At 40.5% G+C, this 24,850-nt stretch overlaps 2 protein-coding genes across 3 annotated transcripts; one reads left to right on the forward strand and one right to left on the reverse strand.

Annotated features, from left to right (window-relative positions):
* Positions 1-4,653, reverse strand: MRPS18B (mitochondrial ribosomal protein S18B). Its single transcript, XM_075186623.1, has 7 exons — positions 4,326-4,653; positions 4,111-4,219; positions 2,030-2,127; positions 1,079-1,147; positions 841-907; positions 686-745; positions 1-265 (listed from the first exon to the last, which is right to left on the reverse strand). The coding sequence occupies exons 1-7, from the start codon at positions 4,491-4,493 to the stop codon at positions 63-65; spliced, it is 774 nt and encodes a 257-aa protein (XP_075042724.1). The 5' UTR covers positions 4,494-4,653; the 3' UTR covers positions 1-62.
* Positions 4,654-5,364: 711 nt separating this feature from the next.
* Positions 5,365-19,644, forward strand: PPP1R10 (protein phosphatase 1 regulatory subunit 10). Of its 2 annotated transcripts, XM_075186622.1 has the most exons (20): positions 5,365-5,388; positions 5,584-6,184; positions 11,579-11,697; positions 11,837-11,923; positions 12,358-12,493; positions 12,616-12,667; positions 12,815-12,892; positions 13,021-13,191; positions 13,413-13,515; positions 13,967-14,076; positions 14,417-14,517; positions 14,653-14,800; positions 14,932-15,099; positions 15,197-15,443; positions 15,566-15,641; positions 16,397-16,585; positions 16,711-16,831; positions 17,208-17,339; positions 17,754-18,113; positions 18,214-19,644. In XM_075186622.1, the coding sequence occupies exons 3-20, from the start codon at positions 11,591-11,593 to the stop codon at positions 18,324-18,326; spliced, it is 2,499 nt and encodes an 832-aa protein (XP_075042723.1). In that variant the 5' UTR covers positions 5,365-5,388; positions 5,584-6,184; positions 11,579-11,590; the 3' UTR covers positions 18,327-19,644. The 2 variants fall into 2 exon arrangements, with proteins under 2 accessions (XP_075042723.1, XP_075042722.1); XM_075186621.1 differs by lacking the exon at positions 5,365-5,388 and having other exon boundaries at positions 5,425-6,184.
* The last annotated feature ends 5,206 nt before the right edge of the window (positions 19,645-24,850 follow it).

Genomic DNA, 24,850 nt, shown 5'->3' on the forward strand with positions numbered 1-24,850 from the left:
TAGAAGTATATATAGATCCTTTATACATGCATCTCCCCGGTACATTAACATACACACCATCTTTATTTCTCCCCCATCATCTCCTTTAAATAGGGCTTGTACAGCTTCTTTAATCTTGCCACCTCCTGTGGCGATGGCTCCTGCCACTCATACCAGGAATACCAAGGGCCAGCCGGGGCCGGAGGAGTTTGTACCACGGCTCCGTGAGTATAGGTGTAGTTGCCGAAAGTCACATCTTTGTGTGGCACCATCACTGGCAAGAAACCTAGAGAGCGGGACGAATCATATACAGATCTGTTCTATTAAAGGACAACAGTCACTCACACACAATGGTTCAGAATACCGATCCGCAATTCACCAGGCACAAACTGCTCATGTCCGGGGCCTCTAGGGCAAGAAGCACCAGCGGGCAGTGTTCACTAAACTGAAAGGAGGATTTCCAACCCTTCACATCTCCCTACGGAAAAATCTATTCCATCCTCCACCAGTCTATAACTATAAGTTGAGCGGAAAGTTTTTACCAAATTGGTTCCCTGTCACTTTTCCTTCGTTCTTTGTAAATATGACTAAATATTAGTTCTGTTTAATGTTGCATTAATTATTTTTCATGGACTCTGGGAAAATATAAGAGTCAGGAATTCACTATGATAAAGCTGAACAAGCGAGTGACACATCTAGCACTCACCGGAATCCTGGGCTTCAGTGATGGCATGGACAAGTCTCTTCTGCTGCTTCATACACACACCTAGAGGGCACACAACACAAGTTCACTGTCTGCCCATGCTGGAAAGTGATACAGGCAGTGGAGGGCTGCAAGTTATCTTCTAAAGAGACACCAACCTGTTCTGGTAGGTTCATATACTAATCCTGTGTGCGGACAAACAAACTGCCCCAGTAACTTTGCATTCTGTAAAAAGAAGATCATCCACTCAATACAAGACTATACTGGAGTCACATCAATTGTATAATTTCAGGAGGTTCAGCCTTATTAATAGAGACAGTCTCTATGAAAGATGAGTGTAGGAAGCAGAAACTGCACTTATAAAGAGAAATTTGCTTACTTTACGAGTATACTCACCCTATGATCCACGCCGAGCTTCTGGTCCCTACAGATAGGACACGGGTTGCCACAGACCTTGCCACCTCTCTGCCAAGGAAGACAAGTCGAGCAGTTACCCAAATCTCCCCTTCATACCATTACATTTCAAATGCCATATATAATTTATTTTTTGCTATTTAAATAACTCATTGTGCACTATTTGGTAAATGGAGGCCAGGGGCCTGATTCATTAAGGATCTTAACTTGAGAAACTTCTTATTTCAGTCTCCTGGGCAAAACCATGTTACAATGCAAGGGGTGCAAAGTAGTATTCTGTTTTGCACATAGGTTAAATACTGACTGTTTTTTTCACGTAGCACACAAATACTTGATAGCTTATTTGTACACTGACATTTAAAAATTATATTTGTGTGCTACATGAAAAAACAGTCAGTATTTAACCTATGTGCAAAACAAAATCCTACTTTACACCCCTTGCATTGTAACATGGTTTTGCCCAGGAGATGGAAATAAGAAGTTTCTCAAGTTAAGATCCTTAATGAATCAGGCCCCAGATGATTAACTTGTTTCAAATTTTCTGAGATTTAGCCGTGGAATTCATGACACAACCTGCCCATCCTAAGTACTCTATCCCACTCTACACCCTGTATTATAAAGGGGGCCCAGAAGAGACCAAAAAGAAAAAGGATTCCAGCTCTCCATGGTCAATGCAATCTACAGAAACCTTTTGTATAAACATGCCAGTCTTTCAGAGTGAACAGAGCGGTCTATCCTCTGAGCTTTTAGGCGTAATAATCACACCAACAGGTTATAAAATGACAGACTAACCAAAATAATAATTAGGTGCATCATAATAAAACAAGAGATTAACTATGTATTTTTGGAATAAATTGCAGAGTTAAATTACTTTTCCATTTCAAACACAAAATAAGAGACACTGCTTGAAGGACTGTAGTTTGTCTGACTCACAATGCAGGTTTTCCGGGTTTTCTGCGGTGGAATTGACCCTTTGTGGTTCCTCCTGTAATCAGCCCAAACATTTCTTTGTCCATAACGCTCCAAGTACTCTAAGATAAAGGGAGAAAGAGAAAGTAGTTGGAGCAAAGAGAAGGGTAGACCAATGCACATGCTTGCAGAAGTATAAGGTGAGGTACCAGGGTCACAGAACGTTAATATCAACAGTTAAATGTTCAAAATCTCATTTTTTATATTGTCTTATGTTTAAATAGTTTCCTTCACGTTTTACAAAACAGAACAGTAAATGATGCCAAATTTGACATTTAAATGATACGGTTTCTCTGAATAACCCACCAATAAAGGTCTAACAGTTGAAAGTGTGGTGTAGATATGTAATGTATTATTTTTGTATGTTAAAATAATGTTACATTAACATTCTGGAGAGTGATAGAAATAAAAGAAAACTAGTTTGCTACCAAATGCAGCAATGATATTACACTCGTTTAACATGTACATCTATTGGCAAAATAGAAAAGGAAAATTTGTGCAGCGGTGTTTTAACATCCTCTACTTGAAACCTTTTATGGTGTTGAAATAATTTAAGGCGCAAAGCTCATTGATTGGTCAAAAGGATTGATTGGCGAGGGGCAAACTGATACACTTCAAGGGCCGCAGGGACAGCCCCCCCTAACCTTCATAAGGGACGCACGTTATCCTTACTCTCCGCAATAGGTTATAACAATACATTTAAAAAAAATGAGACACATATCTGTAATAATATATCAGCAGTCATTTTAAACAAGTGTTACAAACTATGAAAAACAAATCTGACAAAGCAGGAAGGGGTTGGGGCTGCATGTAAAGGCTCAGAGAGCCAAATCACTAATTTAGATCATTGAATCAAACAAAAGGGCTACATCATATTCATTACAAGTTAACCAACCCACGCACACATGATGCAAACTGGACATTCGACACATCCACCAAACAACCAGATTTTGTAATAGCTAAATAGCACCAATCTGTTTTTCAGGTGCAATGCCTTCTTACAATAAACATACATAATGTGGTACAGCAATATGGCTTTCTATCATAGGCAACCAAGTCCGAACTAGAATTAGTCTTTGATACTATACAGCGATTGCTCTGGAAACTACCCACAGTGCAACAATTTTTGTTTGTGTCCTTCCAATGTGAATAAGTAAACATTAATTAAGTGCAAGATCAGTAACACCCCCTCCCCCCCCCTTCTCCAGGGCACATTATTTGCTTTTCCAAATCAGCAACTTGGGATAGAACTTCATAAATATATAGGGCAGCGCGGTGGCTCAGTGGTTAACACTTCTGCCTCATAGCACTGAGGTCATGAGTACAATTCCCAACCATGGCCTTATCTATGTGGAGTCTGTATGTTCTCCCCGTGTTTGCGCGGGTTTCCTCCCACACTCCCAAAACATACTAGTAGGTTAATTGGCTGCTATCAAAATTGACACTAGCGTCTCTCTCTCTGTATGTTAGGGAATTTAGACTGCAGGCTCCGATGGGGCAGAGAGTGATGTGAATGCGTTATCTGTACAGCGCTGCGGAATCAGTGGCGCTATATAACTAAATGGTGATGATGATATTGCAACTTGTAAACACTAATCTGATATTAATAAAAAAAAAAATATATATTACAAAAGAAGTGATAAGGGGTCTAGTACCACACACATAAATATGTTTTGGGAAAAGGAAGTGTAACTTTGATGAAATTAGCATGGTTCATCACTATCTTTTTATATAGCGCCACTGATTCCGCAGCGCTGTACAGAGAACTCATTCATATCATGGTCATATACATTTACTATTAGACAGTAAATACATGTATATTTATTGATCAGTAGAAATGTGACAAGGCCCTTACACTACTAAACTACACAAAGAATGGGTAGAGAACTGGTAAACAATGGATCACTGACCCTAATTACAATTTGTTCCGCTTCCCATATGGCATTGGCATAAACAATTGTGTCAGAAAATCTGGGGGTTGTCAGTAAATGAGCAGCAAAATCAGCAAATACTATCAGGGGCTGACAATCACGTGACATATTTACCTTCACTGGTCAGATAATCCCAGGGTCTCTCTGCATACTGAGACCCCACATCAATCTGGTCAGGGAGGGTCGTCAGGGAACGGACCCCAAGAGGCAGCGCAGCTGACGTCTGCAGGAGAGACATACAGGGGTCACGGTGGGAACTACAATAAAACGTGTCTTTTGAACACCACCATCTTAATATCATATCTATTCCATCATCTCACTCCCATTACCCTGCTCCAGAGCGCTCCTCTCACGCCGGTCACACACAATCTGCCCAAGGAGGCCGCCATCTTGGTGATGGAAGTCAAAGGCACCGAGTGACAGAAGGAACGACTCTGCCAACCAGCGCACGTTGGGGGATTTTCTTCAATCAACTTTATTGACAAGACACAGAACATAACATCTCCTTGTTAATTTCTCACTTATTCCTCACTCTCTTTGAAGTCTGATTGAGGGTTTTTGTTTTTTTTAAATTGCATGAACGTTATTTACACCTCACAATTTTCATATAGTTCGTGGCATGTATTTAATTATTAAATAGTTTTGTAGATAACTAATATATCCTGTCCAAAGGCTTACAGTCAGATATATATATAGATATATATATATATAGATAGATATATATATATATCTCTCAATAAAAAAAGAACTGATAAAAACTAAATGTCAACTATAACACCAAGGTCATGATAAAGTTATGAGGAATGTACACGTTTTATTCGTCAAAAAGACAACTCGACCGTTAGTAAAAGGGGAAGAAAATGTTTTCGTTCTGGTGAGATTAAGTCGCCATTTGCCCGAAGACCAAATCTACCTGTACCAACACAACTATCTCTAGAAAAATGGCTCCTACTGAATAGACACTAATTATAAGTAACAGTTGGAGCTCTCGCGAACCGATCAGTATAGAAAGAAAGGGCGTTGACGCCGTGACGTCATCCCTAGGTTTGCTGCGTAGATATCGTTAAACCGCGTTCTTTCGGCGTTTCTCGGCCAGCGGCGAACGGCTTAAACTGTGTATCTGCAAAATATCGCCATCTTAAAACTTTACAAGTCATCTAAAACCAAAAGAATACGGTGGGCGGGGCTATAGGCATTTTTCGTCCCTTCGACAGCCATTGGTCAGCGGTCTTGCGTCACCAGCGCCCACCCGCCCTCGGGTATCTGGTTCGCAGCTACAGCCAATCATCTTACCTGGTTCGGCGTTTAGCTTAGCCCGCCCCACCGTGACGTCACCAAGTCTATATAAAGGCGGGCGCAGCGCTTCTCCGCCATTCCAGGCTGCGTCGACAGGTATGTAGGTCAGAGTCAATGCTGGTCTCAGCTTTCCCCCCTCCCCCATCGTGTCCTTCACAGCAACCCCGCCGCCATTTCCTGCCCTTGTTGTTCGTTGCTTTTTCCCTCCCAGCCGCCATTACCTGATGCTGTTTCCTTGTTGTCGTAGCTGCCATATACTTAACGATTCCTCTTTTTTTTCTTCCCTCACAGGTCTCACTGTCTTCATGACTATTCTGGGGTTTCAACGTCTCCAACAATCACTTGGACAATAGTTTCAGATTAATAGCTCACGATCCAGCAGCTTCCCTTTTTGTTTTTGGATGAGCCTGAAGATCAGATTGCCCAAGGAAGCCTCTCCATACATCTTCTATACGTTTCCCCCCCCTACCCCATATACTCTTGTGCCGCTTTTATTAAAAAAAAAAAACAAAAGAAAAAAAACTCCCATATACAAATAGGGCGGTTTAGCATTTTAGATTAATGGTAACTGTTAATAAACACTAGAGGAAGTCTTTCCATGTGAAAGATCTGCTTAAAAAAAAACCTGAATTTTTCCACCATTTTTCTGGCCACCACCCCTTTAAATCCAGGATATATTGGACAGTTTCCACCACTATGAATTGAGATACGCCCTTTATAAGATGGCAACCACAGCATTTTTCATGTGGTTGTAAAGCAGAGGCACATTGTCCCCATAGAGGATATATAAAACCCCCTCCCAGCCCCCTATCACTTTGTTTTTTTTTTTCCTTTTCCTTCCACTTTTTAGCCCAATACCTACGTACGAAGCCCAGGAGCAGAGTTTTGGATAGTAAGTGTTGCTTTACAAACGACCTTGGAAAACCAGCTTTTTACCCCACCCACCAACCTTTTCCCTTTAAAAAAAAAAAACAAAAACCCACGGTGGGTTGCTCTAATTTGATGTCCCAGTGATTTTTTTTTTCTAATATTTTTTTTTATATAGATATATATTTAACTTTTTTTTTTCTAATATCGTAGCCATTCTGAATAATTTTGGACTCTAGAAATATGTTGTCACTGATATTCATGGCAGTCTGAATCAAATCAAGGCAAGACTAAAGCTGCAGAGAAATATTTCCCCTTCGTCTCGTCGTGTATATAGAATTTGGCATGCATTTATTAATACATTTGACTGGTCATCAGTCTATTCTGACTGATCTGTTCAGGTCCATACAATGTAGCTTGATAAAAGTATAGAGATGCGGTTGGATAGGCATTTATGAGCCACCTGTGTATATAATTTTTTCTTTTTCTTTTTTGATGCAGAAAAATGAGCTCCCACACTAGAGATGGCGTTGGGAGCTTTGCCTATAAAGCTAATGCTTCATCTCTGGGTGGGAGACAGCATCTGACATATATAATATACTGGAGGAAGATTGAGGGGGATATATAGCTTCTCTGGAGGAGAAAGTCTCGCAGATCCATGAGCAATCTGTACATAAAGATTGCAGGGAGAAAAGTGATCTTATTAACCTTAGAGGTCTCCAGATTTGTGTCTAGGCAGGATGAAGAATATAGATTTATTCAGTGATATGGAAGACAGACCTGATAGATTGATTAATGGACGATAAGCCATACTTCTAATTCTGGAAGGATCATATTTTTTTTTATATTCCCTTGCTCGTTCAACTTCTCTGTTTTGGCTCTACGTCCATATTACTGTAGTAACTGCTATTTTGCTGTCCTCAAGGAATTCATGTTTACACAGCAGCGAGTTCCAATTATTTGACATGAGAGAATTGCATGCAATCTAGCAATAAAGATTGCCAAGCTGCTGCCCACTGATACTGGCACCCTGGTAGTGTAGTGATACCAACTAATGACTGTCTTAGGCCATGCGACTAGTAAATAACTATAAATAGTTGTTTTTACATGTAATTCTGTATCATTTTCTGTATATCTTTGTCTAATGTTCTTGTTATTTAAAACTTTAAAGTTTTTTTGGTTTTTTTTAAATCATGTTTGGCATTTCATACTACCTAATTTCGCCTGATTATTGCCACGACACACATTTCATCTTTTCCATAAATTTGGATTATTTGTAGATTTTAATTTCCTCAATGTCTGTAGCAAAGGTGTTTTTTTTTCTATGCAATGTTATAAACAAATCAAATATATAGATTTATTAGCTGAAAACCCTAGAACTGTATTTAAATCCTCTGATATTTTTAGACTTAACGTCCTTTTTTTTTTTTTTTTACTTTTTTAACATCTTCAACCTATATTGCAGTTCAGCTCTCCAAAATGGCTGCCTTGGTTGTTGTTTTAATCTCCCAGCATGTTGCAACTGCAAAATGGCTTCTGTCTGCTCCTTTGTTTCCACCTCAGGGAGGGCAGTGGTATTGCAGAGGGTTGGACGTTTTGCTTCGTTCATGGGAACGCCCTCCGCCACCCTCCTTTCATCTGATCCAGTTGTCCTGTACTCGGCCAGATAGTGTATAATAACACAAGGGGGGGTGGAGAGAGGCTAGACAGTAGAGGCGAGGGTTTCATGCCGCCTCACAATGCATTGTTAATCTTAGTAATGCGATCTCTGCAGCAAACGTTAAAGCTACAAATCCCAATTAAATTTTTAGCTACAAAAATGTTCATGCACATAAGTGGCTACAGTACCCATTATTTTATACTGTTAAACATAATAACTTTTTTTTTTATATATACTTAACTGGTATGCTCGATTTTGTTTCCTACTAATCCACTTTCTAGTCTATCGTAGTTTTAATACTAAACAAAATATTACATTTTTATTGACCATCTGGATTTTGGTACTTGAATTTTTCAAGTAAGCGTCTTTTCCAAATCCATCACCTCCTTTGTGCCTCAGGTATGTTTTAAAGCCTAGTCATAAAATCCGCAAGAGAAATCTATATAGGAAAGTGCACTTGATGCTTGTGTGTCTGGAAGTGTGAATGCTTTGTGTGTGTGACTCCAGTATTACATCAATACAGTTTACATTTACAAGAAGGATGTATAGATTTTTATTCGACAAACTGTATCCGTATAAAGCTTTTAATTGATACATTGAGACCTCTGTTTAAATCAAATACAATATTCAGAATTTGATATCACACTGTTTTATCTCCTTGAAGCGATTAATAATTTGCTTTGATTCTGCTTTGTAGGTAGTGAGCACTTAGGCTGGGATTCCTCTTCATGAAGGCAGAATCCCTCCATTCCGTGCTTTCTGTGGATGGGGCCCAGCCTAATTTGAGAATAGGAATTGATAAATAATTTATTTTCAAAGCTTTAAATTGGCTGATACCATAGTATTTTATTTTACTTTTTTTAAACCCCATTACACTTTTGACGCTTTTATATAGGACGATAATGAGTGTTAAACATTTTGACCAAACATTAATCTTATTTTAAGCCGTGGGTCTCAAATTAATATCAACTTTATACATTGATGAACTTTCCTAGCAAGTCACAGGTTAGCTATTCAGCTACCAAATGCATCGACGTTTTGTAGATGTTGGGCCTTTTGGCTCTTTACTTGGCTAAATGTTTTGCTAAGAAATGTTTTTAAATGAATAAACCTTATTTTTCGTAAGGGGACCAACTTTCACCGTATAGGGTAAGGTTTTCTATTGGCAAATTCTTTGCCATTAGCACCGACAGGCAATGCCACGGGTGACTAACCTGGAGCCAGTGTCCAAGCGTTTGGTGTTGGCGTGAGTATGAATGCGTTTAGTACAGCGACAGCTGCTATCGTCCACTGTGTAATGAATGGCATAGAGGATGTTCCTGTCACCCCGATGAGTCCTACTCAAGGATTGGTAAGCAAACACTCCTGGTGTGTGTACACACATCATGGCCATCTTTCTTCTGCTCATACAATAGTGCAACCAGCAACTTTATAAGTACAATTCAGGCACCGACAGAAATGCATGCTAGTCTTTTGCAAATTGAACATAATCTTTTGAATGTTCTGTGCGCTCCTGTTTTTATAGACTAAATCACTGATCGCACTTCATAAAATGTGTATCTTTTTCTGCACATGTTTATATGGACTTTGCAGAAGTTATTTAATATGCATAAATACTACTACATTTAAGGGACAAATGTATTTTTCGTTGTCACAAATTTTTAGTGCATACAACACACTTATATTTACTGCAACAAGTAAATAGTTAATAACAAAAAACATTTTCAGCAGACCTGTATATTTCTAGCCGTTTGGTGTGTGTGCAATTCGAATTAACAGTTTTTAAAGTGTGTGTGTGTGTGTATATGTATTTATATATGTGTGTGTGTGTATATGTATTTATATGTGTGTATGTATGTGTGTGTGTGTGTGTGTGTGCGTGCGTGTGTGCTCCAGTGTCTGCAAGTAAACTGGAACTAACAGACTTAGCCTTATAGTATGAGAAGATGGGAGGAGACTGTGTCATTTCGGAGTCTCTGACTCCACCTACCAGACCACAGTAAAAAAGCTACAATGCCTCTGCCAACGTGGAGTTCTCGCTGCTGCAGCTGAAGGATCCTGGCTGTCAGGCTCTCATTCCTGTCACTGCAGGAACAGACTTATGATTGCATGCAGCATTTATAACAACATTTTATTTTCCAGTTATGTTTTTGTTTTTCAAATCACTTCGTACTATACTACTGAGATCTTCCTACATACGTTTCATTAGTTTGCTTATGCCTATCGAAATGAGGCTTGTTATATATTAAGATTTCAACATTCTATCGTCGTGCCAACCATGATTTTAGAAGCAAAAGTCGCCTACACCAATGTTCTCTGCAGCTTTACGAAGTCCTTGCCAAAGCCATGCCAAGCAGTGACCTGTTGTTCAGCGTACGTCAAATTGTAATCTACAATCGGTCTAACCAGCTTTAATGCAGAAAATCAGGATGTGTGTTTTCCATAATACTTTTGTTCAAAAAACTTTTCACAAGACAAGTCTAGCACAATGTTATATTTCTTCCAAGATTTTTGTATATACATCCCTCGTCACAAAAAAACAAAACCTTTTGGTTGGTCTGAAGAAGGGATTGGGTGGTTCTTAAAAAATAATTTTAAAAGTTAGTTTAAAAAAAGGTATTGTCAGATATCCTGCTGCAGTCATTGGATCACAATCCGCTTTAACTTGCCTAATATTGGTGAAAATGTTTGAAGCGTTAATTGATGTTCTGTGTCATAGATATGCGCTCTAATGCATGTTCATTGCCCCTTAAATTGATGATTATAGGACATTGGCTGATAAAGTCAATGTAAGCCACCTTCATGATCTTTCCTAGAAATATTCTATGTGCACATTTCAGGAAAAACTGCGTAGCCACCATTGGCTGTAGAGCTGTACAATTCATTTCTACTAAAGAGCAGGTTAATTGTGGGTTTTGTACTATTCACTTATAAGATTTCCTTAGTCCAAATTTATAGAAAGAACACCTGCTAATCTCAACACTGCAAAGGCTGCACAATAGTCTTACTAGGTTGCTGCTTGAAGCTTAGGTTCCTAATGGTAATTATCCTGCAGTTCCTTATAACCCTCAGGTACAGTTATTTAAAGCTGCAAATGAACTATCATGTTTATCTCACCTGAGTTATTTTGCCACATACAGGCTGAGATCAGAAAAGTGTAAATATTCTGTGCTGGAGCATTGATTTACATTTCAGTTGGCTTAGGTGAAATGATTGTGCCAAAGGCAAGATATACATAAATCTAGCCTTTAAAGGGCATGCAGGATCACCATTATCGTTTATATAGCGCCAGTCATATTATGCAGCGCTGTACAGCGAATTTGCAGTCATTGACGTTAGTCCCTGCCCCATTGGAGCTTACAATCTAAATATTACCATTGTGAAGTGATCACCATTGCTTCAGGGGTTTTTAACTCTGACCCTGAAGTATCTCAAGGTCATGTTTTGAGGGTTCTTTTAATAATACATTTTTAAATTAATCTGGTCGTGCCAGTGATTATCCCATATTCTTACATGACCTCTAAACATGACCTTTTTGGTGGGAGTTGAGGTTAGAACAAATATATACAGTTTATGCAGTCAAGGAATACATTATGCAAATAAAAAGGCTTCTTGTTTTGTTTTTTAATGGCCTACTGTGTAGACAAATAATGCTTCATGCATGACTTGCCCTAACCTACATGACCTTGTGTAAACATATCTTACCACCTGCTCTAAATATATCACTAACTTTCACTTCCTTTTTATTGTCTATCCCAGCTCACTAACATTATGGGGTCAGGACCTATAGACCCCCATGAGCTCCTGAAGGGGCTAGAATGTTTCTTGGGGCAAGATGGAGAAGTCAAAGCACTCAATGGAATGACAAAAATTTTCAAGTAGGTGTATCTGCGTTTATATATACAATTTTTCTTTTTTTTTTATATAACTAGCACATTTTATTCCTTATCTCTTTCAATCACATTGTAGTTTCCCATCAGTGCTTCACTCTCTGACATCTCAAATATTTTTTCATAGCTTGATGAAAGAGTCTAGAAAAATGGTGAGCTGGTGTATCTACCTAAACATCGTCCTCCAAACACACTCCCCCGAAGTCCTCGCAAAGTGAGTGCCAGACACCATTAAACTCTGCTTTTAAAGTCCTTTTCAAATATCCAGTTTTCATCTGCCCAGATGATTTAAGTTTATTATGACCTGTGATTTTTGTATTTTGTTGTTGTTGCATTCTTGTTTATATATACACCAGTTTACAATAATTATTTTCTATTTGGATGTTTTGGGCTGTGTGTTTTGTTTGTTTGTTTGTTTTTTGTTCCAGATCAGTATTGCCTCATTTAAAAGTAGCATTTATTAGTACATGGTCATTGTACTAAAACAAGTGCATACATTATTATCCAGTTCCTCTTTAATATTTGAATGTATTAAATGGTAATAGTTTAGGCTTTGTATTGCATGGTAAATGGCTACTTCCATCAGTAAATCACAGGATAATATGTGTTTTTGATGGGTGATTTGATATTCCTTCCCATATTCTTCAGGTTTATTCGCGTTGGCGGGTACAAGCTGCTGAATAGTTGGCTGACATACGCCCGAAAAGGTAACAACAGCCCCCTGCTCCACCAGATCCTTCTGACGCTTCAGCATTTACCTCTAACCGTGGATCACTTAAAGGAGGTAAAAATGTGCACATTAGAATATGTATTTGTACTACAGTGTTGTGCGGTGTAATAGTTACAAGCGTTCAAGCTCCAGACATGTTGCATTCTGTGACCCTCTCTCCTGTTTCGTCTCTGCAGAATAACACTGCTAAACTTGTCAAGCAGCTCAGCAAATCCAGTGAGGACGAAGGTAAGACCTTCTCTGTTTATATTTAGTATCCTGAATGGTTCTCTGCCCTTACCAGTCTATGCTTACTGTTGTCTGCTTTATTTTCTGTTGCTAATGGGCTTCTGCTTTTTGTCTCCCATTTCTTTCCACCATATTCCTTTCTCTTAGAACTCCGGAAGTTAGCGGGAGTCTTGGTCGGTGACTGGATGGCAGTTATCCGAACCCAGAGCAACCTCATTCCTGCAGGTGAGGGTCTATGCCTAATTGCTCCGCTTAGACTAAAAGGAATAAAATATATTAATTGTGAGATTGTCGTCATGGTTCGTGTGCAGTCTTTGCTAGCAGCCTCTTATATCACGCTTTTATCATTCTAGAAAAGGAGAAAAAGAAGAAGAAAGAAGATACAAAAGGGCGATCGCCCGTTCCTGATAAGACCACTCCATCTAAAGCTGAATCCCGTATGGAGGAGCAAGGAGAGAAGAAGTGTGAGAAGCCCAAGATACAGCGCACTACAGCCCCAAGCCATGCTAAATTTAGGTCTACCGGTGAGCGACCACCACCATGGCCACTTCAATCTTCTGTTTGTTCCTACTTTCAATCTTCTGTTTGTTCCTACTTTCAATCTTCTGTTTGTTCCTACTTTCAATCTTCTGTTTGTTCCTACTTTCAATCTTCTGTTTGTTCCTACTTTCAATCTCCTCTTTGTTCCTACTTCCACCGTTGACAGTTCTCTTACAAACACTTCTTCCCTCTCCCTCTCTGACAGGTCTTGAAGTGGAAGCACCATCACTCACCCCCGTCAAGAAACCAGCTCCTGTTCCAGTTATATCTGACAAATATTTGAAGCCCGTCCCTGTAAAGAGGCAAAGGTAGGAGAGACCTCTGATTGCTTTCATGGATGTGTCATCCGCACGCATTGAAGACAGATATTTTGTTGGATGAACATATTCCCCACCTTCCCCATCAATTCACTAAGCAGCAGTAACATGACTGAGGATTGGGCCGTTCCTAGTGAACTACTTATGAATAAATGGCTGCTTCCACTAAGAGCTGGGGATGGGTCCCCTTTATGTCGGTTGCATTTTTGGAGACCTTCAGCTCAATGATTTCACCTAAGTCTAAGGAGCGTTTGACTTGAAGCCGCTGTATAACTGTTAGTGCAGCTCCGATATAATTTGGGTTGTTCTAGAGTTCGTTTTCCTATTACATACTGTGCACTTGTTTTGAATAGATGATTGGTGTTTCCTGGTGGCATCTTATGTAGTGTTTTGGATGTTTGCATTGTTGTTTTAGCTCACACAAACCACTTTATCCCACTAGTTCGGTTCCACCTGCCAGCGATGCTGCCCCTGCTGAAAAGAAATACAAACCACTCAATACTACACCAAATACGACCAAAGAGATCAAGGTCAAGATCATTCCTCCACAACGTACGTATCTCTGGCCTCTGTTTTACTACGTGTTGTCTAGAACACAGTTATTCTTCATTGTACACCTCTGTATGAATTTGCTGGCGCTATATATATATATAAATGTTGATAAAGATGATGATTTCCAGTCTATTGATCCTGTTCTTCCGTTTTCTCCTTTGTACATATTTCCTGAACAAATACATGTTACGTACTACATCTGTATCTCCTGCTCTCCCGTGACTTTATTTTGTTCACCAAGTACATTTGAGTTTCTATACTTTGTTGCTTTCGTCTTTCTTTCCAATCCCTTTGCCTTCGTTCGTGCCCTTTAATAATCTGTGGCATTTTCTCCCTGCAGCCATGGAGAGCTTAGGATTCCTGGATGCGCTGAATTCTGCCCCTATTCCTGGAATAAAAATCAAGAAGAAGAAAAAAGCCGTTTCTCCAACCAATAATAAGGTAAGCTGTGGCAGATACTTGGACTTCTTAGGAGCTCTTCTGTTGTGTTCTACTAATGCCACCATAAATATTACAGATGTCCGTCATTACGCTTCGTATTGTAATACATGATTCCATTTTCTTTTGTCCCTGCAGTCCAGTCCATTTGAGAGCAAGTCTCCAGGAGAGGCCACTAGCGTCACTAAACCATCTTCACCAGAACCAGAGGCACCAGTTGAGGGAATGGATGTGGAGAGACCAGGGACTCCAGTTCCTGCTGTTGAACTACCAGAGCCCATGGAAAGTAAGGGATCTTTCGGAGTTCTCCTACTCTTGTCTGTTCAGGATCGGTCCATATACTTTCATGTTTTCTGGCGGTCTATTGATTTTTTTTTTAATAAGCTATATAATCTCTTCTTTCTATTTATCTTGTAGCATCTGCTGCTGCTGCTGCTCCTGCTCCTGCCCCAACTGAAGCCAAACCCAGTGAACCGGAAGCCCCTCAACTGACCAAAAAAGGAAAGAAAAGGAAAACCGTGAGCTGGCCGGATGAGAGCCACCTCCGGGAGTATTTCTACTTTGAGCTGGATGAAACGGAGAGAGGTAATTGGTCTTGCTACAAATGTCTGTCCTTACAGTAATAGGTACCTACCAGATCTTGTAGACTCACTGTAGTTTATCTTTCTCTATCCATTTACAGTCAATGTAAATAAGATTAAGGACTTCGGCGAAGCTGCCAAGCGAGATTTGCTGATGGACCGTCAAGCTTTTGAAAACGCCCGTCGACTTAGTCATGATGCCATGGAGGAAGTCATACCCTGGGCACCCCCAAGACTCCTGATGCTCCCAGGTGCCCTTGTACAGTTTGGCACCAACAGCACTGAGAGGCAAACCCAAGCTGATCGGGAGATGGGTATCTTGCAGGAAATTTTCCTGTCTAAAGAGAGGTGAGAATGGAGAATTCATCTGTTGTCCCTGAGCAGCTTAGTTCATGCAGCATAGATTATGTATATTGGGTTAATTTTCCTTATTTCTAAATGACTTTCTTTTTTTCATTACCCTCCTACAGTGTTCCCGACACACCACATGAACCAGACCCTGAGTCGTATGAGCCATCGCCCCCAAAACTCATACCGCTGGATGAGGTAAGTTAGACACTGCTCGCGGAATGTTTGTTCTGGGGTAACCTGAACACCTCTGACCAGCTCTGGAACATGTTTAACCTACAAAAATCATCTTCTGGCTCATGGTTTGTCTGCTGGTGAGGGACAGTTGTACCATTGGCAGCTTCGGTGTCTCTACTAAACCTGTAGACTCCTGAAGACGTCTGTAATAATGCACTCTCTCCAACTGCTGGATGGAGCTATCTGTATTAAAAGCTTTATTCCAGTAATTGGATCCTCCTGACTAATTGTCCCAGATTTCTGTGCTAGCTGTAATAGGGTAGTGTGCACTCTCCTCAATTCTGGAACTGTCGCTCCTCCGTCCTATATCATATTGCCTCAACTGACCCCTCTTCCTCTCTCATGATTTCGTTTTTCCTCTCTGACAATCATTTTATTACATAACCTCCATAGCACACTAAGTAATCTGACAGAGCACCCCTTGTGTTCTCCAAGCAGCTTCCTGTACACACACGAAGAGACATTGATGAAAAGGTGGTGTTACCCATAGCAACCAAGCTGATGTTTGCTTTCATTTTCTGAACTGCGCCGGAAAATAGAATCCAGTTGCTATGGACACCACCACCAGTTACCAGATATCTCCACCAGTGTGTTTACCACAATCCATTCTCCATAATGTTTGGTCACAGTAGTGTTCTGTATGACTGGGGTGACCGGTGTAGTATTAAACGCTAACGCCAACCTGTTTTTTATTTTTGTTTGTTATCTTGTTTCAGGAATGCTCCATGGATGATAGTGCTTATGATGAACCTATGGACCAGACTGGGACTTCTCAGTCCCCAGACTTGTCTAGTGGGGCTAAATTGCCTCCTGTGCTCGCAAACTTAATGGGAAGCGTGGGAAATCCAAAGGCGCAGCCTAACCCATTGCCAGGCACCATGCAAGACATACTAACCTCCATAATGGTGAGTAAAGTATTTTATATTGGGTATGTGATCTGTACAGTGTCCCATGTTTAATGTGTGTATGTACAGTGTGTGTATCTATATTGGCACTTTCTGTTTTGGGTAATAATATTGCCATCTTTCAGGGTGCCCAGAGTAATGCAAAGCCAGAGGATCTGATGAAGCAACCAGATTTTTCTGATAAGATGAAACAACTACTTGGAACGCTACAGAGTCAAAATCAGAACCAGCCACCCCCAGGACCAGGCAAGTGTCACTTTATCAGAATGGCTTGGTGCCGATCCTTCCATGTGAACTTCACTGTTAAAAGGGTCATTCTAATACATTGTGTCAATATTCGGTCTGTGCTTTTCAGCCACGTCTTATATCATAAAGCAGATGGCTTCTTTATACAAATCTGCTCTGTGGATATCATATTATTTATTGCAGAGCAGTGTCATTCATAGGGCAATAAAAATTAGAAACAACCTGATGCTCTAAAGAGAAGGCTGAAAAGAAAAGACTAAATGATTAGCTTGTATATGCAAGTAGTGCCACTGTAGTCATCTGAAGGTGAAATGCAGCTTTCGGAAATGAATCTGTGTTTACGACCTTTCTAATCATTATCTCGATATTTTCACAGTTGGACCTGGAATGCCAGGACCGATGCCTGCCAACAATGGCTTCCCACCACCACCAGCACCAAAAAACCCACCACCACAGCACCCACCACCTCAACACTACCCACCGCCAGGGCCAGCCGGACCATACCAAGGTACTTTCCTTCATCCTCCGCTTGTTCGCATTCTTGGAAGGATAAGTTGCTCACGTATGTTGTAAGTAGGGATAACTGTGTTCATTATAGTCTTCAACAATCTCCTATGACTGTAATAGCTCAAATCTGCAGATCAAATGCTCTTTTGTGCTGTTACGTATGGACCTGTAGGATTCTTGGTGCCATCAAATTCTGTTTAGGACAAAACGCTGCAATATTTTAGGAGAGAATGTAAATGTAAATAAATTCAGAGGAAGGGGACTTACAGTGGGAAAATAGGTGACATACCATAGAGGTGTCTGCATATGGAAGTACTATAGGTGGACGGAGCCTAGGTAAAGAGAAGCATAAAGTAGGTAAGGAACACATAGCTGATGGCATATAGAATACTAAAATGTTGTTTTTTCTTTGCAGGTCCACATGGACCACCTAGCGGTCCACGAATGATGGGTCCACCTCCGCCCCAACGTGAAAATTACTGGGAACCCCCACCTAATGATATGGGAGGGGAACACCATGAAAATATGAGAGGGCGAGGTCCTGGAATGAGAGGAGACAGAGGACATCCTTCTCCGTTCCATAGGAATAGAGGTGGCCGAGGAGGTGACCCGGGATACAGAGGTAGAGGTTTAAGAGGAGGAGACCGAGGACCTCCAGGAAGAGGAAGAGATGGACCTCACGGCATGGGACACAGTGGAGAACATAGGGGCTATGGTGAACATAGAAGTCATGGTGGAGACCACAGAGGACATGGGCATGGTGGAGGTAGAACCAGTAAGTGTCTTCTGTTTAGACTTTATTGGGTATGTGACATATTTTATTTATTTATTTTTTTCAACCCAGTTATTAAACTTTTCCTCTACTTCTGTTTCAGATATGTCTCGTCGTCCTGTGTGCCGGCACTTTATGATGAAAGGAAACTGCCGATATGAAAATGACTGTGCCTTCTACCATCCGGGCATTAACGGGCCCCCTCTCCACCATTAACGCTCCAAAGGCTGTTTTAATCAGTGTTTTCCAGGAAGAAAGCGAACAAACAATTTTGAGGATTCTTGTTGGATTTTTTTTTATATATGGCTTCTGTGAGGCCCTAAATCTCCCTCACTCACTGTGAACAATTTTGAGGAAGGAGAAAACAATTCCATCTGCCTCACATTACTTTTGACTCTGTGCGTTACTTGAAGAACATTTAACAAGCCCGAAATACCCATTTCAGGGTGATCTTGGAATTCTTATTTATTCCGTTGCTGATAAAACTGAGGGATGGAAATGTACATTTAGGTCCTCAGACGAAGGATCAACATTTGGGTGGACGCTAAGAGGGTTGGGGGAAGTCACATGGTGACCTTAACATACCACTGCACGAAGAGAGAAGACGAGCGGGGTGTAATGAGATTGAGACCTCTCGTTTTTTGAGATTTGTCTTATGGTTTTGGTTATTTTGTTTTTTTTGTGTTTTTTTTTTTTCTCCCCTCTCTTCCCAGGCTCCTATTGTACTCATGCACCTTGTTCGATTTCCAGCTTTCCTTGTCCCGCATCTGTGCTTCCAGCATTTGTCATCATTCTGGCCTTACAAAAACCTTCCCTTCCTATGTTGAGATCCTGAAAACACTAAATCAGTACTATGTGGCTGGCTGTGGTCTTCTCCTGTGCCGACTAATCATCATTTCAATGGATTCCATTGTACCTTCATAGAACAGCTTGTCCCGATTTCCGTATGGCACTCACTAATACCCCTACACTAATGTGGAATAGCTCCCAAAAGCTTGCATTTTGGTGGACTAGATACTGGTGTTGGAAACCACTGAATTTTTTTTTTTTATTTTTTTTTTACATATATATAATGTTATACTGTATAATGATGCTGAGCATCTGTACAAAGTATACGGTGACCATGCTGCTCTGTTTAGTGATGCAGGGTATCTATACACAGATAAAGAACACGCCGAGTATTTATACTGTCGCAGCCCACAAGCGAGGAGTTGTTGCTGTGAATCAGCATATCCATCGAGTCGTTTTGTTGTTTCAATACCACTTCAATACAGTCTTTGTCATTACACCCAAAAGTATATTTAAATACAGTATTAACAGGGCAAACTCTGAACTGTGCATCCATCGACCCTACAGGGTGGGAAGAGGGCTCAGAGTCCGATTCTGTAAACTTGTTTTCTGTGAAAACTGTCCAAGAATATATTGAATTTCTTTTAATTGTTACTTTTTATGGGTCCCCAAAGGGATTCCTAGATTCTTTATTATTTTTTTTTTGTACACTTTGTAAATGATAAATAAACCCAGTCCGAAGGTGCATTGGTCAGTATTTGTTTTATTTGCATTGCTTCACTTATAGGTTTGAAGTATCGTTTATACCAGAAATCCCAGTTATGCCCACAAAGGCTGGCGATATTGGGACGCGTCTTGCACCCACATAACCGTGTTTACACAATATATTGTTTGTGAATGACAGGGAGTATCGTACACAAAGCTCTAAGCCCTGTCACATCCGCATGCAGGCGACCGTTAAAGATGGCGATGATCTAGAGCAGCTCTGTGCCCTCCCGTCCATGTTATTTTCTCGCTAAAATCGTTAAATTGTGATAGCCGTGGAAAATTAGTCGTACTGAGGACGAGGTCTACTGGATGAGCTCAACTGGCGTTGCTGTGGCCATCTTGGTTCCTCCTTTGGTAATCTCCACGGCTTACGTGGGGCAGAAGCTGCTGTCGAACTTCATGGGGAAGCATGAGGCACACAGCCACTTGAAACTGGCGGATACTGCAGTTGTACCTGTGCAGCATGAAAACAAAAGTCTTTCCAAGAACCAAGAGAGGGAGGAGGTGGAGGTTCAGTTGGGATAAATAGTGACTGTTCTGGTTACCAGCAGATTACTGGATTAACAGGTCTACAATGACTGGTTTGTATCTCCGACTTCCACCGCGTCTCCTCGTTCCAACAGTGACTCACCACCGGCAGCTACACAGGACTGGCGGTCACCAATGACTAGACTTTATTATTGTTGGCTAATAATGCTGCCGCCCTACAGTAAACCACACAGCACTTTTCCCCACCTGCCGCCACAAATGTGATTCTGCAATCTTCTGTATCAAGTGTTCTTCACACCGCTCAGATTGTAAGCTCACTGGGGCAGGACCCTCTTTACCTTCTGTGTCATGTCTTTGTGTGTAACTTGTGTCATGATTCCCCTCTATGTACAACACTCCATAATATGTCATCGCTTTATAAATAAAAGATGGTAATCAAAATCTTTAAAACTTCACCACCAACATCATCTGTTGAAACATTCTCTGAACTAAAAACGGTCCTTGTATCAGGACTGTGTAGAGGTGGCGGAGAGCCTCACTATAATGAATCTTACGGCGGTTAAATGATCCACCCAGATAATGCCCCCTATACTCATACTAAGCTCCACCACTTCACAGCTGTAAATATCTGGGCTTCCCATCCTAACTCCAGTCTGTTGGTGGGCATACTATAATAAGTTTAGTTGATTCACCAATACCTGTAGCCTCATTCGTCACAAGGGCTGCTCTCCTGGTTTCTACACGAGTGTATGCCCACGCCGCCGTTCAATCTTATTCTAGCGCCAAGATGTGTAACCGCCAACCCTTGATGTTCATTTAGAAATATCCTACAACAGCACAAAATCTCATTTATATATGGGCACCGAGTCGGGCACTTTCTTGTGCCTAAGCAAGGACCATCCAGATCTGCCCAGCTCAGACAATGAAATGTAATAAAAGAAAAAAAAATAAAAATAACAAATCTCTTATACTCAGCGCATGGAACACTTATGTATAGATAGGATCTGGCACACACAAACATGTAAATAAAACACTGGACAAATGTTTATACTGCTCTATCGAGTATGACGAGATAATGAGCACTTGGCACGATGAAAACGGAGGTAGATCTTACCCTATTCTCTCCCTGTACATGACGGCATTCCAACGTTCCTAAAACTAAATGTAATACAATTTTACAGTTCCCACACGCGCCACCATCTTAATGAAATGATTTTTAGAGATGTCTGTCTCACCATTTCTTTAGCATTACAGTATGTATTTTAAATATATTTTACCGGGAATTAGGGTCAGCGGTACATTATGAATGACTTCCTAACAACTAGATCATTTTTGCACAGTATTCAACAGTGTATATAAAATGTGGAACTTGTGCATCCTGTATCTCTCTGGTGGTCATGTGATCACCAGGACGCCCCCTGCAGAGGAGATAGCTTACTGGGTCTAAATCTAAGAAGTCCCAGGTATATATATGTAAAAATTTAAAAAAAATTTACAAAGAGATATAAAGCGGCAAGCTCATATGGGGTTTTTTCTTTAAATAGTGGTTTAAGCAGCTTTTAAGATTGAATCTAACTTTTCATTCATCCTCCTTCCGAAAACACATAGGCTATCAGCATGTCATGTGATGGGAGGTGAGAAGGATGTCACAGTGAAAGTAGAGCTCAGAGAGGAGTTCTAAATCCTCTCCGCTCACTACATCATGTGACTGTGGTTACCATGGTAGTCAACTAACTAGAAAATATGCAGAATTAGCAATAATTAATAGCAGTCTGAAGAAACTAACCAAGGTAAATTCAAAGAATAATAAAAAAAATGGCATTTCAAACTGACCTTAAACTCGAAATAATAACATATATTGGTATCAAAAGAAATTAAATAGGGGAACATAATTAAGGAAATAATTTCAGTAATTGCTTGAAAATCCTGAAAAAGTGTATTTTTCTTTTTATGTTTTTACTTTAGATAAAATATATCTGGTTAAGAAGCTACAAATCACCCCTGGAATTTTGTTGTCTTACGCACTGTGTCTGATTAAACAAATACTTAATCAGTTTAAAAGCACGCCTGCCTCTGAACACATTGACACAGTTTTATGTATCACAGCTGCTTACTCGGCAAATCAGTTCTAAGTACTGAAAGCACTAACAGTGCGGCACAGAGCTCCTGTTCCTGAGATTAGTTTACATCGACGATAGAACTGATATTAGTATAGCGGAGACGATTTATATGTTACTAGTGGATGAGGGATATACAATGGATACAAACACTGATTGGTCGCAATAGGACGACATATGTAGAAAAATTACATGTTACAACTGAAACTTGAATGAGACCTGATATCACTCAGATTCATTACATATGAAAAGACTTGTCGAATATCAACAAATATGCCGTATTGCATGTGAAAGATAGCTCAGGGACATTTGAATATATTATAAGCGCCTTATTGGATACGTTAGTATGTCGTTAAAGTGGAGTGGAGCTCTTGTTGCTGAGTATCGTTTCCCTTCTCATTACCAACAAGAGCTAGGGAGACCATTTATATATATATATATATATATATATATTATATAATTGGGTACTGGCTGTGAATTATGTTTAGGAGTGTAAGAGACACATGGTACATTTGATATAGCGACAAATTATTTTATGAAACCCCTCTAAACATTTATATGGCACTATGAAACATGAAAACTGAACATTTTTTATAAACCCAGGAAAAAGGGGCTCCGAATAGCAGAAATTTTAAAAACAGGAATTACTCTACACCAGTGATGCCTATAGCAACCAATGAGATTCTAGCTGTCATTCTGAAGCATGTACTAAATAAATGATAACTAGAATCTGATTGGTTGCTATAGGCAACATGTCCACTTTTCAAACCCGCTGGAAAACTCTCAGCTTGATACATTTACCCCCAGATCACTTCTAGAGCCAAATAGTCTCTTACAACAGAGGCAAATCATTGGATACGCTACATGCTACAGTTAATAAATCTATCAAATATTTGCAGCAAAAGAATAAAATGAATGGCACTTTAAAATGTGCACACAGAGTGCCTTACCTAGTACATGAAGTGGCATTTGGTTTAGTAAGCAGTTAACTGGTAAAAATTAATTTCTCACTAATATTCAGGCATGAGTTTTCACGAGAAACCGCCCTGGGAGGAAGATTATTTATATATAGAAATGTTGTATCTTTTACAAGAGTCTAATGTTTGGATAGAACTTGCTTAATTGTGATTGAAAATTAGGTAATATTACCTATGTGTGTGTGTGTAAAAATCCATTTATCTTAGTCCATTCGGGGGACACTGCGACAATGGGGTATAGTAGTTGGTCCTGAACAATGGACACGTCAACCTGAAAGTGTTGAGAGGACAGCTCCTCCTCTACTGTGTCCCTCCCAGAGGGAACCATCCTCAGTTTTTTTTTTAATAACAGCCCAGAAGACAGAGCTTAACAAGGGCAAACAAAAAAACATCAAAACAGGAAAACAGACAACAAGCAAACAATCAGAGCAAAGGGAGGGAGTACAGTGTCCCCTATGGACTAAGAGAAATGGATTTTACGGTGAATAAAAAAAATCCTGTTTTCTCTGTCATACCATTGGGGGAGACTGCGACAAAGGGGGCATTCCAAAGCTGCCCCTAAGGGAGGGAGTGCTCTGAAACTACTGTACGTAAGACCTTGAGTCCTAAGCTAGCATCCTGAGATGCAAAGCCCTCAACTTGTAGAATGTGGAAAAGGTGTAGACAGACGACCATGTAGCAGCCCGGCACAACTGTTTGGCCGAAGCACCGCATACGTAGCACCGACAGCCCTGGTCGAATGAGCTTTCAAGCCCACTCTCACTGGCCTAGCCGACAGAACGTAAGCCAACTGAATAGTCAAAGTGATCCAGCGAGCCAGAGACAGCCTAGAGGCTAGCCAACCATGCTTGTGTGCATCGTCCACTACAAAAAAGTCGGTAGTCTTATGACCCGAAGTGGTAAGGTCCACCTAGCATCTGAGAGCTCTGAGTACATCCAGAAACAGCAAAGGCGCATCAGTAGACTGAGACAGAGGAGAAAATGTTGGAACAACACTCTCCTGGTTTAAGTGAAAACGCTAGATCAATTTAGGTACAAAATAGGGCTTAGTGTGAAGCACGACCAGGCCCGAGTGAAACAGCACAATGCCCCCAACTCAGACACCCTGCGAACAGAAGAGATAGCGAGTAAGAACACAACCTTCCAGGTGACATAACAAAGATCCACTGACTCTAATAGCTCAAAGGCTCTCTAGTAAGCAACAAATTAAGATCCAATGGCTCAACAGGGTGCACAAAGGGGGTTTGAGCATGCAGAACCTGCTGTAGGAAAATCTGCACATTCTTTATAACTGGCTACTTCCAATGGAAAAAGAGAATGCAGAAATCTGCAGCTTCAAGGGAGAGAGATGGAGACCTTTGTTGAGACCCTCCTGAAGGAAGTATAGCAAACCAGAAAGGTTAAACCAGGAAGTGTGAAAACTCTGACACCATAGAATATACACCTTCCACACCGGGTAGTAATTTGTGGAAGAAGACTGTTTTCTAGCCTTTATCATGGTCTGCACCACCTTCTGAGAGAAAACCCTAGCCTGAAGAATGGGCCTTGGACAAGAAGATTGGGACAAAGAGGCAATAGGAAGGTTTGGGCCAACAGAGTA

Source organism: Mixophyes fleayi, chromosome 9, assembly GCF_038048845.1.
Source record: "Mixophyes fleayi isolate aMixFle1 chromosome 9, aMixFle1.hap1, whole genome shotgun sequence".
NCBI lineage: Eukaryota > Metazoa > Chordata > Amphibia > Anura > Limnodynastidae > Mixophyes > Mixophyes fleayi.

Coding starts and splice junctions, on each gene's coding strand:
- MRPS18B (XM_075186623.1), bottom strand. CDS start 4,493: ATGTTCTGTGTCTTGTCAATAAAGTTGATTGAAGAAAATCCCCCAACG. Junction 908..1,078: donor AGCTCGGCGTGGATCATAGG/GTGAGTATACTC, acceptor TTCTTTTTACAG/AATGCAAAGTTACTGGGGCA. Junction 746..840: donor ATATGAACCTACCAGAACAG/GTTGGTGTCTCT, acceptor TGTGCCCTCTAG/GTGTGTGTATGAAGCAGCAG.
- PPP1R10 (XM_075186622.1), top strand. CDS start 11,591: ATGGGGTCAGGACCTATAGACCCCCATGAGCTCCTGAAGGGGCTAGAA. Junction 11,924..12,357: donor TCCCCCGAAGTCCTCGCAAA/GTGAGTGCCAGA, acceptor CATATTCTTCAG/GTTTATTCGCGTTGGCGGGT. Junction 15,100..15,196: donor GCTGGATGAAACGGAGAGAG/GTAATTGGTCTT, acceptor ATCCATTTACAG/TCAATGTAAATAAGATTAAG.